Genomic DNA, 18,652 nt, shown 5'->3' with positions numbered 1-18,652 from the left:
AGGGTCACCGGGTGATTATGGAGAAAAAAAAATCATGGACAGTACCAGCATGGAGTTATCTAATTTTTAGCACTATATGAATGATAATACAGTATATATGACTTGTCATGCTTTTTGCATCGGTGAGATTGTTGTCGGTGACTGGTAATAGACCTAGTCATAGAACTCCATCTTTGTTCAAGTGTAACTCCATCTTTGTTCAATGTTCAGGAAACGAACATTCGTTTCCTGAATTGGGGATTTTTTCCCCACAAATTAAAACTAGGTATTTTTCTTCTATCATATTGACCTTAATCATTGTGTTTTCTTGTCATGGAGGGCCTTCACGTTTGGAGGCCCTCCAAATATAGTTAACCTAGTACTGTATCTTTGACAGCTCTAACTTTCTTTTGGTGCGGGTTCCTTGACTACTCCCTGGTAAGCCAAAAATGAATACTTGTAACAAAACATAACAAAAACATTTTTTTTCACAATCAGTATTTTCTGTGTAATTTCACCAATCCTATCCACTAAATACCAGGGCTTTTAAACCTAAAAACACTTCGCATGTAAAATCTCGGGTATACACATAATAAAAACAATTAAGTCTATGATAAAGTTTCATTGTTTAATCTGCTATGTCATATTTAGCTGAAATAGGGTTACCAATCTTGAAAGTTTGTCAATTGGTTGGTAGCGGATTTATTTTTAGATCTGGGTGGGGTTACCACTACTTCAAAATGGTCCAGTGTTGCGTTTTAGTCTTCACTTTATTGAAAAAATATTCATTGAATGATTAATTACTTTCTTTTTCTTTAACTATATATATATTTTTTAATTTTATTTTTTTCTCGCGGGCCAGAATAATTTGCTTCGCGGGAAGAATTTGGCCGGCCTATTAAGAAAAAGGGACATGCTTATATTTCTTGGTTTGATTTGCTTTTGCTGTAAAAAATTGTTCATGCAATTCATTCCTTATCGTTTATGGTTTTGTAAAATAATAATAATAATGATAATAATAATAACATATTTTTTCCTTTATATGCGATGTCGGTTGCTCTTGGAGTTTGGTGATAAGGATAAGACTTCTGCGTGATTAATTTCAATACAAAATAGTGGCTATTAATAGTATATCCCATTCGTTCTAACTGTTTGACAGTCTACATTACATTACTTGACTAAATAACTTTTTTTTTACTTTTATAGCCTTCATAATCACCCCGAGGGTGAAGTTTTATATAGAACGTATCCTTTCATCTTGTGACACAAGATAAGGGTATTATTTACAAAATAATGACTACGGATTTTCAACTTTGTCAAAAAGAGATATTTTATTTTTGTCTTTATATTTGAATAGAATTTTAACCATAACGTGATGTCTCTCCCGCGCACCAACCAGCCTACAAGGAAATTGCATCGAGGTGTGTTATTAATTTTAATGAGTGTAACGTGGGAATTGATGTACTCATAGTGAATTCGTGTCACGTGTCACGTGATATGGGTAATACTCATGAGTTTTGTGTTGACGTCACAGGGGAATATTCTTCAGTAATAAGCGTGTTCCCAGGGACCGCATTTGATTTCATTAGGTTGTGTGCAATGTGTTTTTAGATTGTGAATTTGAATCATTCTCCTCTATTCATTTGGAATTCATATGACGAAGCGTGTTTACTTAGTCTCACTACTTCACTATCGGATACAGATGGTACACGGAAAGGGATCACCTCCCCGACATGGGTGCTGACAAAAACCGAAACTCTAAAAAGACGGCTCATTCGCTCTTGCACTTCTTAAATTTTACTCCATGACCTCTATTTTCCCTTCACCCTCATTCACAAAATGATTATTTATATTAATGATTATTTAAATTATATTTATACTCCATGACTTTTTTTTTTCTGTAGGCCTACCCTTGAGCAAGATCTATTTTTGTATCATCTGGGCCTATCTAAACCTGCAGACTACTTTTCTGTCTGATTGCCTAATCGATAAATCAATCAATCAATCAATCAATCAATCAGTTAAACAATCATTTAGTTCAACCAGCCAACCACCAATTAACCTAAACCTGTCGATTACCTAATCAATGAACCAATAGATCAATTTTATTTGATTGTTTCAGTAAGCTGATCAAAACAAACCAAACCAAAACTTGAAAGTGGTCAGATTACAGCTAAATTTGCGAAAAAGGTATTATTTTAAAGGGGTTCTTATAAAAGAAACAAACAGCGAATCAATCAATCAATCAATCAATCAATCAATCAATCAATCAATCAATCAATCAATCAATCGATCAATCAATCAATATCAATCATACAATCAACCATTCGCAACACCAATGATTAAATGAATATATCGAATGAAACAATCAACATAACCTGGGTGTACATGCTGTTGAGATATACGTTGATGTGCATCCTTGTTTTACTATATATTAAGAAGTATGAATCCCTTTTATGCATAAAAGTCCACAATGAATCATTACTAAAATAGCCCCACAACGATTAAGTCGAACGTTGACAAACACTGATATCATTTTTGAATAATATATTCAACAGACCTAATCCACTAATAGAAAATATAATTTTAGATACATAAATTTAGAATTTCATGGAAATTAGGAGCTTGTGAATTGGCCAATTCCATTTCCAAAAAATATATAGGAAGGCTTTGGTTTTTTTTCTGCTGGCATAAGAATTGAATACTTCCAAGCCCAAAGGACACAAATTACAACTACCATCGCACATGCCATGTTATAGTCATAATTAATATCTTCTGTCCGTGCATTTTATGTATACCTGATGAAGAATGTTGAACGAGGTACCTATTTGCAGTTTATCGTTTGCCACTCTGTATGAACAAATTTGAATGATATCCTACGAAACATTCACTACACTAGATGATATGTAACTGACGGAAGTCTGATTGTAGACAGGAAACTGTATTAAACTGACTGTTTAGCTGTAAACTTTGCCATTACTAAACCAACTCGTCCCGCGAATGCTCACAACGCAACAAAATGCGTCTAATATTGGTTGCCATAGTAACAATTTTGATATGCTATGTACATTACGTGATAGGATACAAACCAGGTGGCCGTTACCTTTATACCAGGTACAAGAATGGTAAGTAACCTGTACATTGTGCATCTAGTAACAGAAGTTATTAATTAAACTTTTTTTTCGATCAAAATTTTTTGCATGTTATCATCTTGAAGAGACCTGACAGTAATTAATTTGAATTTTTGGCAATCCTGTCATGTAGATGTACCGTATGTTTTCTCGTTACTGTTTGTATATTTCATATTTAGCAGTTAAAATTTATATTCTAATCATAATGAAATAAATTAAATGAAAATAATGATAACACCTTCCTGTAATAATATATTTTTCAATTCCACAAGCTGCGCAAAATAATACCAAATTTCGTTTCGTTATTCACCTCGGTAACCCATGTTGTAAACTTACATAACTAAATTCGGTGTTGAAGGCACGTTAGACGCCCAAATACTGAGTAAAATAACAAAATACTAAATTATTTGACATGGTAAAAGCAGAGTCAAGGGTAAGACTTTTATTGAGATTTCAATCCATGTCAGGGGTTCCGAGTTTAAAACTTAGGCTAACCGAAGTCTTCTTTTTTTCATGAGCCTATAGGTACCTGGAAAGAGAGTGAAGTGCGTGGGTAGATTGGAACAGGACTGCAATACCCCCAAGGGGTAATGTTGCACATTGTACATTATTAATGTACATAAGACCAGGGAACTTTGCAATCCTGCATTGGCAAACGGCGCTAGTTATATATTTAAACTCAATTATTTTATTGACAGAAACTGCACAAATCAGTGTAATTATTATAGCATCGTTAGTGTCAGGTAAGAACTACAGCGTATTTTAAGGGACAAACAATACAAACTCGACACAGGCAGAAGGAAGTGATGATTATGGCGATAATGATATTAATATCAATAGATATAATGCTATAATGCCAATTTGTAACTGTTCCATTCTTTTTTAATATGTATTTCTAACAAAGAATGACGAAAATGAATAAGTAGAATAATGTTAAAGTCAACATAATAGGCCTAGTCAGGATAATTAATCCACTAATTCTTGTAATTACTCTATTATTAGTCGTCCTCACCATGAACATTTCGCATCAAAGTTACAAAGTTCTACTAAGTATTCGTCATGACTTGCAACTGTTGCGATAAGATGCATACGGTTTAAATATGAGTAATCGTTTTGACACCAATTACTTATTCTGACGTTGATATTTTACCCTGGGGAGATTGATGGAAATAGACGTACAAATCTTGTCAGGTAGATTACACCTTTATCCTGGAAACGTAACGCACCGCCACTGTCGGTGGCGTATCCAGGGGTATTGAAATGGTGAAGGGTGTAATGAGGGGGAGGTGAAGTGGGGGGGTAGGGGGTAGGGAGGCGCTCGATGATTTGAGGTGATTTTAGGGGACGAGACGACTGGGGGAAGGATTGTTTGAAGGGGCGTGTGCGTCGCCCGTGCATCCCTAGATACGCCACTGATCACTTAAATAAAAACACTATTACAGTCGCTTGTCTATCGCGCAGACCGTGTATTTAGTGCAATACACGTCGAAATAACTATTGGGTATCAATAACAACTCACAAACTCACATATAGGTCTACTATCCAAGCACCTACGTAAATACAACAGTATACTTAATGATAGGTTTATTAGTCTATCGTGATATTTATTTTCTGAATAACACATGACTCCACTGCATAGGTCTGCATCAAATACTGGTAGGCCTAAGTTGTATAGTGTGCAATAAATATGTAGGCCCTGTTCTTAAAAAATGTTTATGTATAAGGACTATTAGGGCTGTACGTTACCACAAAGTCCGCGTAGGGTATGTTGTATCTTTTATCGATTGGTACATATCATTGTCCCACTCCAACCTTTCCGAATAGTGCAGTTGAGTAAATTTAGTGCCTCGACCTACACTTATACTACCAACAGCTTAGCTCAGTCGGCTAAACTCCAGGTGTAACTATATAAGATGGTAAAATTAAGATAGAAAAACACGTGCTTAAATAGGACACGGTATTAACTCATTATTTTGATGGCCTAGTAATCTATTCAATCAAAACAAGAAAGTTCGTCAAGTGTACAGCCAGGGCAAAATGTGAGCTGTACAGGAAACCACCTCTTGTGAGCAATTACACTTGATTCAAACATATGCTCATTTGCTCTTCAAATTTTATCGTTCTTGACAAGTGGTTCAAGTGGTTACATAAAAAAAAAAAACAGAAAAGAAGATATTCATTAATTCTCATAAATAGGCTAGGCCTATATTGTATATCAGATGCCCATAACGCACGCAACGGAATTGATGACGAGATTCGACAGGGAGAAAGAACAAAGTTAACTCGTATCGGAAGAGGATTTGTAAATTGTAGCCGGATAGTTGATCTGCATGCATATCAGTACGGTACTTATCCGGAACTTGTTGGTCAAGAATACAATGACATCCTTTTTAGGCCTATCTCTGTACAGAATTTCTCCTTTTTTAAAACCTCGCCAATTCATAATTGATTTAAGTGAAGTATGGTAATCAGTAGGTTTATGATTGCTGATATAAGTGTTAGTATAATTATTAATCGTGGGCGTCTGGTCAATATTATAAACACAATTGGTAACTAGTGAGCTTTTTTTGTATTTATCCTTTATGTAAATTTTCAATTTAACTTTTTTTGAATCTTAATAATCTCTGCAAATAAGATTTTCCTAAGGTATGTTCCAAACATGTCATTAAATGCTACGGTACATTAGAATTAAATTTCGTACTGTAGATTGATGATGATTTTTAGATCTTTTAATTGTATTGTGGTTTTTTTTCCAAATCATTTTTTACAATCTTTAAGTAGTAATCTAGCAAAAAACAAAATGGAAATGTATAATAAAAATTCGAGGTACGACGTAAAGTCTCCCAACAGACTAAATTGTGTGATACCAATCTAATAATATGTTCATTGGGCTGAAGAATCGATAAATGGTTTTGAATTTTGTATATTATTATCATTGTATATTATTATCATATCATTATTTGTATATTATTATCAATATTTTCAGATGTGCTTTTTTGCTTTTTAAATAGTCTTTTCAAGCCGACCGTAAATTAATAGGCCTAGTTCTAAAATCTTCTGACACAGACATGTTTCCATCATGCTTTCATTCAAATATGTACACCCAAGTACTGTACCTCCTTGAACTTGTAGCATCGTGTCACTATTGAATATGAAGCAGACTTCCTAATTGATTACAGTATATTTAGCATTAATAATAAAAATAGGCCTAATAATAATAATAATGATATTGCTAATGATGATGATAATAATCATAATAGTAATAATAATAATAATAATAATATCATCTTCTTTGATAGGCTTTCAAATGTGACAGGAGGCCAATGTGGGCACGGCAAACACGTCCACATCGATTGCAATCGATAATAATAGCAATAATAATAATAATAATAATAATAATGATAATGATAGTAATAATAATAATAATGATGATAATAATAGTAATAATAATAATAATAATAATAATAATAATAATAATAATAATAGCCCAATATTAGATACTCGGGTCCCACTTTCATCAACAATTTACCACCCACAATCTTAAATTCCGTTTCTTTAAAATCATTTTCCTCAAAGCTTAAAAATCACTTGATTTCAAATTATAACCTTTGATTATTGGTCGTTTCGCGATGAGTGCTGCTATAACCATTGATTTATGTACGGTAATTACTTATTTACTTACGGTATTTATTTATTAATTTGTTATTTATTTATTTCGGTCATTTGTATTAAAGTTTTCTTTTTTATTGTGAATGTTTATTGTAGGTTGTATTAATTTATTTATTTATGATTATCCAACGAGTTTCCTTTTTTTTTTTCAGGCTTGCCCAACTCAAGATTTTTCTTCTCGGGACCCAGCCTTCTTTCATTACATGTTTTCATAACTTCTTTTTTCATATTATGTATATTGTAACACATGTCAATTAAGGAAAATATATGTTAGTTTGAATTGAATTGAATGGGCTCTTTCTTGCTTGATGACGCATCAATGTGTCCACCTCCAGGTAGATAAGAATCCCAGATCGACAGTGTCAAATGAAACAATTCGATAGAATTATCGAGAGAAAAAAGCGTAAAAGTAGTATAATAATAAGAGCACAGGCCGGCACATGTAATAGTGTTTTTATTTTATTTTTTTTTTTAAAGAAATGCGAATGATTACTTATTAAACGTTGTTTTCTCTTACTATAGCACGGAGGCGCCAGGCTAGACAAATATTTAGTAAGTATAAATATAAAGGTTGATACTTTATGTTTCGGTAACTTGAACGCCCATTTAAGTAAACCTTTTGATTATTGTTTAAACAATAATTATGAATATTTTATGTTTAACCAGTACAGCCTCATCCTTCTGCATGCTACGACTCACCATGTCAAAATGGAGCCACCTGTGAGTGGATGGATGTACCTATTACTTGCGACTGCGCAGTAGGATTCACCGGAGACCTATGCGAAATAAGTACGAATCAATTGTTGGTTATACTGTACCAATAATGAATATTTTTTTTACATAAGAAACTGGATTAAGAAATGGTTTAATGGTGTATTTGACACTGTTTACATTTAAGTAGATATACAATATATAATATATACAAATTTAAATGTTAAAAAGTTTATGCGTACTTCAACACTGATGCATTAAAGTGTGTTATAGGCCTGTACCACTTCATGTCTTTACTATATTATTATTATCAATTTTGTAAATATACTTAATAATAAAGCGTTAAAATGCAATTTTAATCAATATTATATGAGCACAGGCACAGGATCTGCTTTTGTAAAGGTGGAGTAGTTTGGGTCAAATTAGGGTCAAAAGTTTGATATGCCATAAGGGCTCGAGACTGATAATTGATTGAACATGGCTTCAATACGATAGAAGTTTGTTTTAATTTTTGGGATTTTAAAACACTCCAACCGCCACCTCGTTACTCCTCCTTTAATCTCGTTTATGTTTGAGAGATGGTGGCGCTTTGTATGCCCCCATCTTTGGCCCATTTTTGGGTTAGTGTGTTTTACAATTGTCGTGAATAAACGGCCGAACAGTTACCACTATTTCATTCTCTGGTATGGTTTGGTCCCAATCGAGTTCAACAAGCCGAAGTCGAATATAGTAGGCCTAATAATGATGTTAATAAAGATAACAATAAGGAAGATAATTTAAATAATTATAATAATACAAATATCAATACAGTATTGATATTGATTTCAAATACTAATAATTTAAATTGAAAACGTTATGTCATTTAGAACATGTTATTTTTGTCAATTATTCGATTGATTGACTGATAGGGTTTATGTCTTTGTTCAGATATCAACGAATGTATATCATCTCCATGTTCGTATGGCCCTCAGAGCCGGTGTGTTGACTATATTAATGAATACGCCTGCGAATGCCCTATAGGCTATGGTGGATCTGAATGCTTAACAGGTAGGTAGTTGAAATATCGAAACCTTCCTTCATTCATTTCTGTCTGTGAATTAGTTTCATATGATAAACCTTATTATATGGGCAATTCTAAAATTAAATTTACTAGGGGCTTCGATTTTTCGTTTAGATTATTTCTTAATGTCCAGAGATAAACATATTTATATAAATTCTCAAATGCATTTTTAAACAATGGTGTTTTTTTTTTAGTTTAAAAGTTCAAATATAATAAAACATCTTTCAAGCCTCGTTTGTCTTTGAGACAAGCGAGACTAGAACGATTCGTAACCCTCTTCAATTGGAACATTGAATTTGTATTTAAAACTTACAAGTTTTCTCCTGTTGTTTTCGTTCTTAAATGATAATTTAATGCCCAATATTTATTATTATTTTCGGGACTCGTATTTGAATCAAGATTTAACGTTATGGGTTATCTTGGTTTTTCTATACATATCAGAATTTATTTATTGACTGCAAACCAGTATATCGGTTTTTGTGCCATTCGTCTGCAGAGTTGAACGAGTGTGAATCAGACCCTTGTCAAAATGGCGGTCGGTGCATAGACAGATTCAACGGGTACACCTGTTCCTGCGCCGCTGGCTTCACGGGAGCTGTCTGCGAAATAAGTAAGTCCATACATGAAGCATTATGCTCACTTTCAACTCAAAACGTAAATATTTATGTTTATAAGAAACTTTTAATACCGTACATTTAAATCTTACAAAATGTCAAATAGTTTCAGTAAAAACAATATAATAATAAAAAAATATCGAACGTATATTTCCAAATGGGATTTCATTTCTGTGTAAATTTTGTTAAATGCTATAGTTTAAAATACTATTCAGGGTTGAAATGGAGGAATGTACCCATATAGACATTATATACAGCAATCTAATATGTTTTCTCGATTGAATAGTATTTTGAGATAGCAGTGGCGTATCTAGAAGTCTTGAATTGGGAGTGGGGCTGATGGGGGCGCGAGAGTGAATTGGGCGGTGGGCTCGATGATCAGTTGAGGGGCGCTAATTCGAAAAAAATATGGTGATTTTAGGTGATTTTTAACTACTTGACCGTGATTTTTTGTGGGGGGAGCGACTAGGGGAGTAATTTTGGCCTATATATAGGCCTATATAAATATATACATACATATATATATATATATATATATATATATATATATATATACGTATAAGAGTATATATATATATATATACATATATATGGACAAATTTATAAAAGATAAGTTAATTCTCAAGTTAGAAAAAAGTGATATTTAATTATTTACACTCTATATATACATATGAAAGTAGAGCACTGCATAAAATTAGATTAGTACTATTGCTATTTACAAAAGATCTTTGTGGTCCGAAACAGGAAGGAAGTCTTCCATTGAAAGATTGTTTCATTAAATTTCTACTGTAATATAAATAGGTGTTCAAAAAAAGTTGGTGAATCATTGTATGGTTTATATTCATATGCTGTAACATTTATTCAAATCGAATGAGTTCGCATGAGTAATAAGCCAGGCAGCCCTCTTGGACTTTTCAACCCCAAGCAAGCTTAACAGTTACCGTATGGTGGTTCTTATGCTTGTATATTGTAGGCCTTACAGTCGACTCCACTTGTAGCCTAATTCGTTGTAGTTAATTTTAGTTAATATATGTGATATTGTGCATTGATTATGCCATAATTCTATATTTGTAGATATTGATGATTGTTTATCATCACCATGTCAACATCAAGGTGAATGTACTGATAGTGTGAACAGCTTCTTTTGCTCGTGTAAACCTGGCTTCCAAGGATCTCTATGCGAAACAGGTAACAATGAGAACGCAACACGATTAAAGAAAAAATAACGAGTTAAACGAAAATAAAACGTGTAATAATATGAATTCATTGTGGTTTAATAGATATAATTATACATTTTTCTTACAACTGATCTTAAACTAATTATTGTGATATGAAATTAATAATAATATAATATAATGAATACGAATTATATAGTAAACATATTCACTTAGAAAGCGCTAGAGACGGAAACATGAAAAAAAAAAACTGAACTAAAAAACATGGAAACTCTCGATGGTACGCAACTCACAAAAGGCTGGGTGTCTGACTGTCCTAGCCAATTAAAAAGAAAACGACGAATAAATTAACTAATATAATAAAACATAAATGGTAAAACTATTTGAAAGCAAGTACCATCCGATGAGGTTTCAGTGTTTGTTTAAATGAAGTGATGTTGTTTGCAGACGACCGAACAGATTGTGGAAGCTGATTCCATAATTTTGGTGGGGCGACTGCAAAGGATCTCACCCCACTTACAATAACGTGCTGGGTGGGTTCAGATATGAGCTTCATTGACTTACAGGAATCTATAATCCATAAGACCCTGTCCAAATGTAATCCTTTTTTCCGATCAAATTTTCTCATTTTTCCGATAGATATAAACGAGTGTGCTGCTTTACCCTGTCAAAATGGCGGCAGATGTATCGACCTGATTAACAGATTCGAGTGCGTCTGCGCAAAAGGATTCCATGGACCCCTGTGCGCACAAGGTAACATAGTCGTACCAAATAACTGAAATAATTGACAGACAACTGAAATTTATGGAAATTATATTAAAAAAATACTACCAAGACTAATTCAAGACAAAACCTCGAATAGAAGGTTTCTTTTTTTGCGACTTTTGGATGGCGGGCTTCTCTTCGAAGGGCTTCTTTTCGAGTCTTCTTTCGCAAAGTAAAGAGAGGGGGGAGGGGGGCTTCTTTTTAAAATGATTTTGGGAGGCTACTACTATAAAACAATATATAGTGCCACTGCAACATCAGTCTGTATCATGCAGTGCTATTAAATCACCTAAAACTACTGTATAAACCAAGCATATTTTAAATATACTTTGTTTCTTTGAAATTCAAGTCAGTGTATGTACTGCAAAGGAAAAGAAGCCCATGGGCTTCTTTTCGAGGCACTTTAGCAAAGACGAAAAAAAAAGGGGGAGGGGCTTCAATTCGTGATAGGCTTCTCCTCAAGATTAAGCCCATTGGGCGTGTATTTGAGGTTTGACGGTATTTTTAAACGAATTGTCAGTCATCACTGCATTTGTATTTGATTAATGTAACCAGGCTCCTTCGTTTGATACAACCTTTTTTGATTTCTTCAGAGAAGCCGTTTAATGTCGATTAATGTACGCCTAGTTGTCATTATTAATATTATTATTTTTATATTAGACACAATGTAATTGATTAAAAAATTGAAAAGGGCACAGACTAGTACTATCTCTGGTTTCTGTTTTAATTCATCTACGTACACCGACTTCTTAAGACTTCAGCATCTGTATTTTTTCGTTCAAGAATCTCTTTCTGAGGCACATACCACAATGCTCCTTAAAGCTTTTGGCAATCTTTCGATAGGACAATAATTTTCAGATAGGCCTACTTGAAGTTATCGGCTTATTTAGGCCTTATCCATCACCAAGTTTAGGAAAAGAAATATTTGTAAATGATCCGGAGCTACACTTACCAATTTGGGGTTAGCCACTGATTCTTTAAAGATACCTGCAGATATTCGTTTTTCAAATATATAATACGTATTTTATTTTCATTTTATAAAATCAGCCCAATTAAGTTGCCGTAGCTACCCTTGTCTGAATGGTGGTCGATGTATTGAGAAGAGACAGGGGTACGAGTGCCAATGTCAGACTGGCTATAGAGGAGTTAACTGCCTATTAGGTACAGTAAGAGGTCAATTAGAATTAAATAATAATCTCACTCTTCCGATTCAATATCTTATTGACCATGACGTCACATGGGCTTTGAGTAGCCCACTTCGAGATATTTCACTGATTTACTTGATTATTCATACTTGTTATACATATAGTTATAAATAATATATAATAATAAATGGTAATTATAATATTATTATAACATGATGAATTCAATGACAGTTACTTGTTTCCAAGTCTAGGTTAAACTTTGCAGATATTTGATAATTGTCGCTATAGAGCCTATCTTTATGCGTTTTGTTCTTATACAGCGATAGATGAATGCTCTCAGAATCCTTGTAGAAATGGCGGCAGATGCTACAATTTGGTAAATGGTTTCTTCTGCACTTGTCTCCCTGGATTTAAAGGGAAACAATGTGAGCAAGGTAAGCTACGACAGGAGTGGAAGAAGGGTTACAGCGCCCAGTAAACCGGGAGGAACATGGGGATGTCAGCACCCGTGAAACAGGATAAGTAAAGTCTACTGGTGGGGATGTCTGGGACATTGGTACACATGTACAACTGCCTTTAATATACTTTACATGTTTCATAATCATAAAAACAATATATCAACTAAGTTAGCAGTTTTATTTCTGAGGAGGCGAGTACAAGACGAAACACAGAAAGCTAACACCGGATTGGTTAGAAACAATGAACAATGAATGTAGTATAGGCCGTTAGTAGCTCAAATGTGTAATGGGGCAGCCACATATCGACATAATTGACTTTGGGATATCAGCAACCGTTGACCAGGATTAATAAAGCCTATTGGTTGAGAAGCCAGGGACATGGGTACACATGTACAGCTGCCTTTTATTCACATTACTTGTTCTATAATCATAGAAATAATATATCAACAAAGTTAGCTATTCTATGTCCCAGTCAATTTATCTTAAATTAGATAAGACTAAATGGCATATTGTGATTGAACTGCCTGGAACGATATCAGTAGGCCTGTGCCATTTTGTAGTTCTTTTTCTCATAAAACTATTTTATTTATTTTGAAGAATTAAGGAGGTGCAGCAACTCAAAATGTCTAAATGGCGGTACGTGCGAAAGTGACAGAGAGTTCACTTATTGTATATGCACAGAAGGATATTCTGGTGGAATCTGCCAGTTCCACGAAAAAGGTATAATTTAACTAACCACGACAACGAAAACGGCAACAACAACGGTACTGATAATACCGATGATGATAATAAGACGGTGGTGATAATAACGATACTGATTTTGATGATGATTAGGATTCATTCATTTCATTAATGGATTTTTATTCAGACATTCAAAAATACATACTGTCCACACAACCTAAAAAATTTAAAAATTTGCACAAGAATTAATTATCATTAATTAATAATTCATTACCATTAAAACAAAATTACCATTAACAAATTAAGTAATTTAAAATATTTAGATAAAAAGAGGACATCAATAATTTCTCAAATAAATTGCCACCAATATCAACATTAACAAATTGGAAAATATATAATTAAATAAATTATATATATAAATAATTGTCATTCATTATTCACTATTATCAAATAACTATTACTTTACTATGACAATATTGATATTATTGTTTTTAAATAGGAAAAGAAAAGACGGATTTAAAGTGCACATTATTTACATTACATTCTACTGAGTAGAAAACATTAAATACAGCAAAAATTGTCATTACATAACCACGGATAGGAACAAGAACAAAAGTAAACTCCATTGGTCATATCTACACCAAGGCTCATTCTGACATCGCTCATAGTTGGCATTATTGACCGTTTTTAAGTTATCAATTCATTTACTGTACTCGTGCTTTAAATGCACATAGTTACTTATTCAAAAAATCCAGCAAAATAAGGCATTGGGATTCTTCGGAATTGTTCAGTTTTTTAGCGAATAGGGGAGTGATCAGGGGCGGATCCAGAAATGTCCAAAAGGGGGGGCCGGAAGCGGGGGCCGAAAGTTGGACCGATTGAGACAACACTGTCGTAGGGGGTCTGGGGCATGCCCCCGCGAAATTTTTGTGTTCTAGACGCCCGAACATAACATTTGAGGCATTCTGGGCTATCATTTTTTTCTTTTTCTCTCTTTTTTTTTTCTTTTTTTTACCTCCCAAAAGGGGGGGGGGCCGGGGCCGGGCCGGCCCCCCCTAAATCCGCCCCTGGTGATCACTAGAGTTCCTCAGCTGGCATTTTTTTAATTCCTGTCTTTGTATGGGCAGCCAGGCTTGGAATGTTGGATGCTTAACATGTTTCTGGGCAAATTTAATAGTTAAGCTTTCTCTACGTTCACATAATGTGTCTATACAGCAGTGAAAGTGCTTGATCATAATGTGCAGGATGATGAATATGAAGCTTAAGATGATGAAAACGATGATGATAATGATAATGACAATGATGATAAATTTGATGATGATGATCCAAATCCAAATTCTCTGAAGTAATGGTTTTAACTGAGAATTTACAATATTCCATTTCATTAAGTTAACATTAAATGAGCGTGCGCACTTCGTAAGCCGGTATGGAATTTATTGCAACCAATCACAGATAGATATTTCAGAATGTTTATATACGTTTTAACTAGTAAATGTGGGATAACTTTAACATGTAATGGTTCTGTATTACAGATTATTCTGTCAGACTTGTTGGCGGTAAATCCGATAATGAAGGTCGAGTTGAGGTCTACTACAGGAACAAATGGGGTCCTATAGCTGACAGTGCATGGACACTAGAGGACGCTAGTACCGTGTGCCACCATCTAGGCTTCCATTCAGCAATTGAGGCGTTCTCGCATTCCGAATATGGCAACAGTAACGACCCCGCCCAGATCTGTGAAATGGTGTGCTCTGGAAATGAACACGTCATTCATGATTGTGTACTTGATCAGCCTGCTGCGGATGTGGGTTGTCAACATAAGGCACACGTTGGGGTAATATGTACCGATGTTGCATGTAAGTTTCACTGAATTAAGTATAATTATGAAGTATTTTTATATTCCCCTGACTTTTGCTATGGTCTTTAACATGTTATTACTAACCATCAAATTTCAAACTATTTCCACTGCCAATTTTTTTGAACAAAACACTTTTTCCCATTGAACGTAAAGTCAAACTTCCAGCATAAATTAATGTGCACTTTCAACCAATTACAGAGATTCCAAGCTAGACAAATATTCAGGCGTGAGGAAATCACACCGCACCACCGCCCCTCCCCCACACACGACCCTCTACCCAGTCCCTTTTCAGCCATTTAAAATCTGTTCAGAATAATATGTAATAATAATACTATAATATGATATATAATGTAATATATATTTCAGGTCGCCAACACGAACCTATTACTCTGGCTTGAATAGCGCGCGTGGCAGGTGGCTGTGTGTTGGTGTCTGATTGTATCCGCCGACAGCGCAATATAATGACATAAGCGTATTTACAGTTTTAGTGCATCTATTTCTATGTAATCGAAAATATATAGGCCTAATAGTGAGGGAAAGTTTCACCGATACTCATCAAAATTTATATAAATTAGATACCATATTACATGAGAAACCACATAGATAACAGGTTGGGCCGTATTGAATTTTAGTATAAGTCCATTGTAAATGTATTTTTTTTCGAATTCTTTTGTCGCAGCACCTTGTCAGGCATCATGGAGATCATGGAGCACATCATGTTATTACGTGGACCCCAAGCCCCGTACCTGGGACGATGCTAACAGCAACTGTCAGAAGAAGGGTGCAAGTTTAGTTCACATCGAATCTGAATTAGAAAATGAGTTCTTGAGAGAACATGTTGAAAAGAATCACGGTGGCTATCCAGCTACATGGATAGGTTTGAGTGACAGTACGAAAGAGGGCGATTTTACTTGGCTAAGAAATCAAAACAATTCCTTCACAAGTGAGTTTGGGACCTTTTTATTTCTAGTACAATAATGGTAAATTTGTCATAAGCTGTAAGAGAGGTTGGTTTGACGTTTCTTCACACCATCCGCAAAACAAATAGTTCAATAACGAAAAGTGTTTAATGTTTTGGTATAGAAAACTAACGTTCAAAGTAAATATCATGATTATTATTACTTTCTGTTTTTATCTTTTGACTCTTTAAAGACTGGAACCTAGGCGAACCTAATAATGGTGGGGTGACTGCAATTATCAGAACATCTAAATCAGTAATGATGTCAACATACGATGAGACAACTGGTGGGGAAAACTGTGTTGAATTATTGACGATAAATGGTAAATGGAATGACATAGAATGTTCTATGAAGCGACCGTCTGTCTGTGAAACAGGTTAGTATTCAAAAAATGTGGCTGGATCGTGGTCGTTGCGGTCGAAGAAAAAACATAACCTTCAAGAGATAAATTTTGGACGTTAAATTTAAACGGTTGAAGATTAGTTTTCAGAAGTTGATACATTTCTCATTACTTTTAAATATGTTTTTTCACCCTAGTTGGTAAATGCTCGTCCCCCAGACCAGCGGCGTAGCTAGGTGCGGAAGGGCCCCAGTGCAAGATTAATTGCCGGGCCCTTTGATGTGATAGGGGAATTCGAAATAGAGGGGTTGGGGAAAATTTTCACAGGCGGAAGATGTAGACCACCTCAGCCCTACCATGGTTGGGGCTGAGGTAAAAAATAGGGTGGAGGGTCGATCTGGCTGGGGTCCCATTGAATACACTACTGAATTGAAATCAACACAGTAATCAATAATTACTCCTCTAAAAACCGAATAATTGAAGGGCCCATTGACCGTTTTTTTTCTTCAAAATTAAGTTTTAAATTATTATTTTATATAATGGCCCCTATTTATAAATGGCCCCTAATGGGGCCCAGTACTTTGCACTGGCTGCACTGCCCGAAGCCACGCCACTGCCCCGTTGTGCCTGTCCTCTCGCTCAGGTTCTAAACACATTTAATTCACATTTAGAGAGATCATCTAAACTGAAATTCCTAACCGTCATAGCATGGTGTGTGTCTATTTTCACCCTAATTTGGAGATTTCTTACCTTTTTTTCAGTTCAAGAAACTATGACGTCTGTTAAAAAAATGTCTCCAGGACTGATAGCCGTCATATCAGTTATCGTGATTGTATTTATCGTTGGTGGTGTAATAACGGCTGGGCTTATTATTACATAACAGTTACAGGGGGTGTAGACCGTCGATCTGGTCAAATGTGTAACAGTGGTCTGGACCATATGGTTTATTAATTTTTATTTACAATGTATTCTAATATTTTGGATATAGTTGGATGAAAAATGTAAATTGTGACTTTTCTCTTTGTTATAGATTGTTTAAGTTAAGGATTAGTACTAAATATTGCTGAAATATGAAAATAATAAAATAAGAAAATGGGTTTGCAATTTTTAATTCTATACTTGAAACAACTTTTAAGATTTTCCATCAATAAGGTAAATAAAACATTGCAAGGGGAGGCTAGGACTAGAGACGATGAATACAAGTTAGGAATTAAGCATTTATAGAATTGCTTCCAGTTGCCTTGTATCGTCGAAGGAAGACGGTTTGCAAACTCATCTTAATGTATGCTAATGTTATCTGGGATGAACATGCAGCCCAGACAAAATTTGATACCAGACAGTAACAGAGTTCTGGTGGAGTCAACAAAAAAAAAATAGATCTATGGTAATAAAATTATATTTACAAACACATTAGATGAAAAAATCTTGTCTAATAATGTAAGAGATAATGACTTAGATTACACACTAATATTGTTGTACCTGTAAATTGCAACGTAATTATTGATTCTAGGCTGTAAGTAATGATGCTTTGTCTATGAGAAAATAAATAAAATATAGGCCTAATGATTATTTTTCATTAAACTACTATGTAGAGAAAAGAGACGTTTTTATAAAGGTCATAAGAGAAATAAACATTTTTCTTATACGATACATAAGTTGGATGGAAGGACTACTTAAGAAGTACAGTATTTCATAATTTCAAAAAGTCCACAGCACATTTTATTAAAACGTCGGTAACCGGAAGTATGGAGAAGTGTGATACAATATTTGCGACAACATTTTGTAGTATAACTGTGTTTGTTTAAGTATTATAATACATTAACATAAATGTAACTCAAAATAATCAGAGGAAGCCATTCTGAATCAAACTCCCTCTTTTTTTGTTTTATTTTTTTTAATTCAAAAAAGAGGCTTGTGGGGACAGGGGACGGCCGGTCACCCTAAATTTGCCCCTGATAATTAAAAAGCCACCACTATTGTGGACAGCCGTGTTAGTTTTTTAGTAGAGCAATATACGAATTAAGACAATAACAGCCGTGTTAGTCAGAGAGATAAATACAAATAATCATTGAGACTGTGATCAGCTGTATTGAAAAAATAATTGAGC

At 34.4% G+C, this 18,652-nt stretch overlaps 1 protein-coding gene across 1 annotated transcript; it reads left to right on the top strand.

Moving 5' to 3' along the window:
* The first annotated feature begins 2,901 nt into the window (after positions 1 to 2,901).
* LOC117108373 (neurogenic locus notch homolog protein 2-like) lies at positions 2,902 to 18,311 on the top strand. Its single transcript, XM_033250374.1, has 14 exons — positions 2,902 to 3,104; positions 7,302 to 7,331; positions 7,446 to 7,568; positions 8,418 to 8,537; positions 9,047 to 9,160; positions 10,239 to 10,352; positions 10,979 to 11,092; positions 12,152 to 12,265; positions 12,570 to 12,683; positions 13,305 to 13,427; positions 14,921 to 15,244; positions 15,926 to 16,189; positions 16,399 to 16,581; positions 17,307 to 18,311. Exons 1-14 carry the CDS (start codon positions 2,999 to 3,001, stop codon positions 17,423 to 17,425), a joined length of 1,962 nt encoding a protein of 653 aa, XP_033106265.1. The 5' UTR covers positions 2,902 to 2,998; the 3' UTR covers positions 17,426 to 18,311.
* The last annotated feature ends 341 nt before the right edge of the window (positions 18,312 to 18,652 follow it).

This window comes from Anneissia japonica, unplaced genomic scaffold (genome assembly GCF_011630105.1).
Source record: "Anneissia japonica isolate Jap-2015-1 unplaced genomic scaffold, ASM1163010v1 scaffold426_len1935630_cov189, whole genome shotgun sequence".
NCBI lineage: Eukaryota > Metazoa > Echinodermata > Crinoidea > Comatulida > Comatulidae > Anneissia > Anneissia japonica.
This window is presented reverse-complemented; position numbering and strand designations above follow the sequence as displayed.

Bases quoted from the DNA above. Each gene is read 5' to 3' on its own strand.
- LOC117108373 (XM_033250374.1), top strand. From the start codon at position 2,999: ATGCGTCTAATATTGGTTGCCATAGTAACAATTTTGATATGCTATGTA. The intron at 3,105-7,301 runs GTAAGTAACCTG...CTCTTACTATAG, and splicing joins TTATACCAGGTACAAGAATG to CACGGAGGCGCCAGGCTAGA. The intron at 12,684-13,304 runs GTAAGCTACGAC...TTTATTTTGAAG, and splicing joins AGGGAAACAATGTGAGCAAG to AATTAAGGAGGTGCAGCAAC.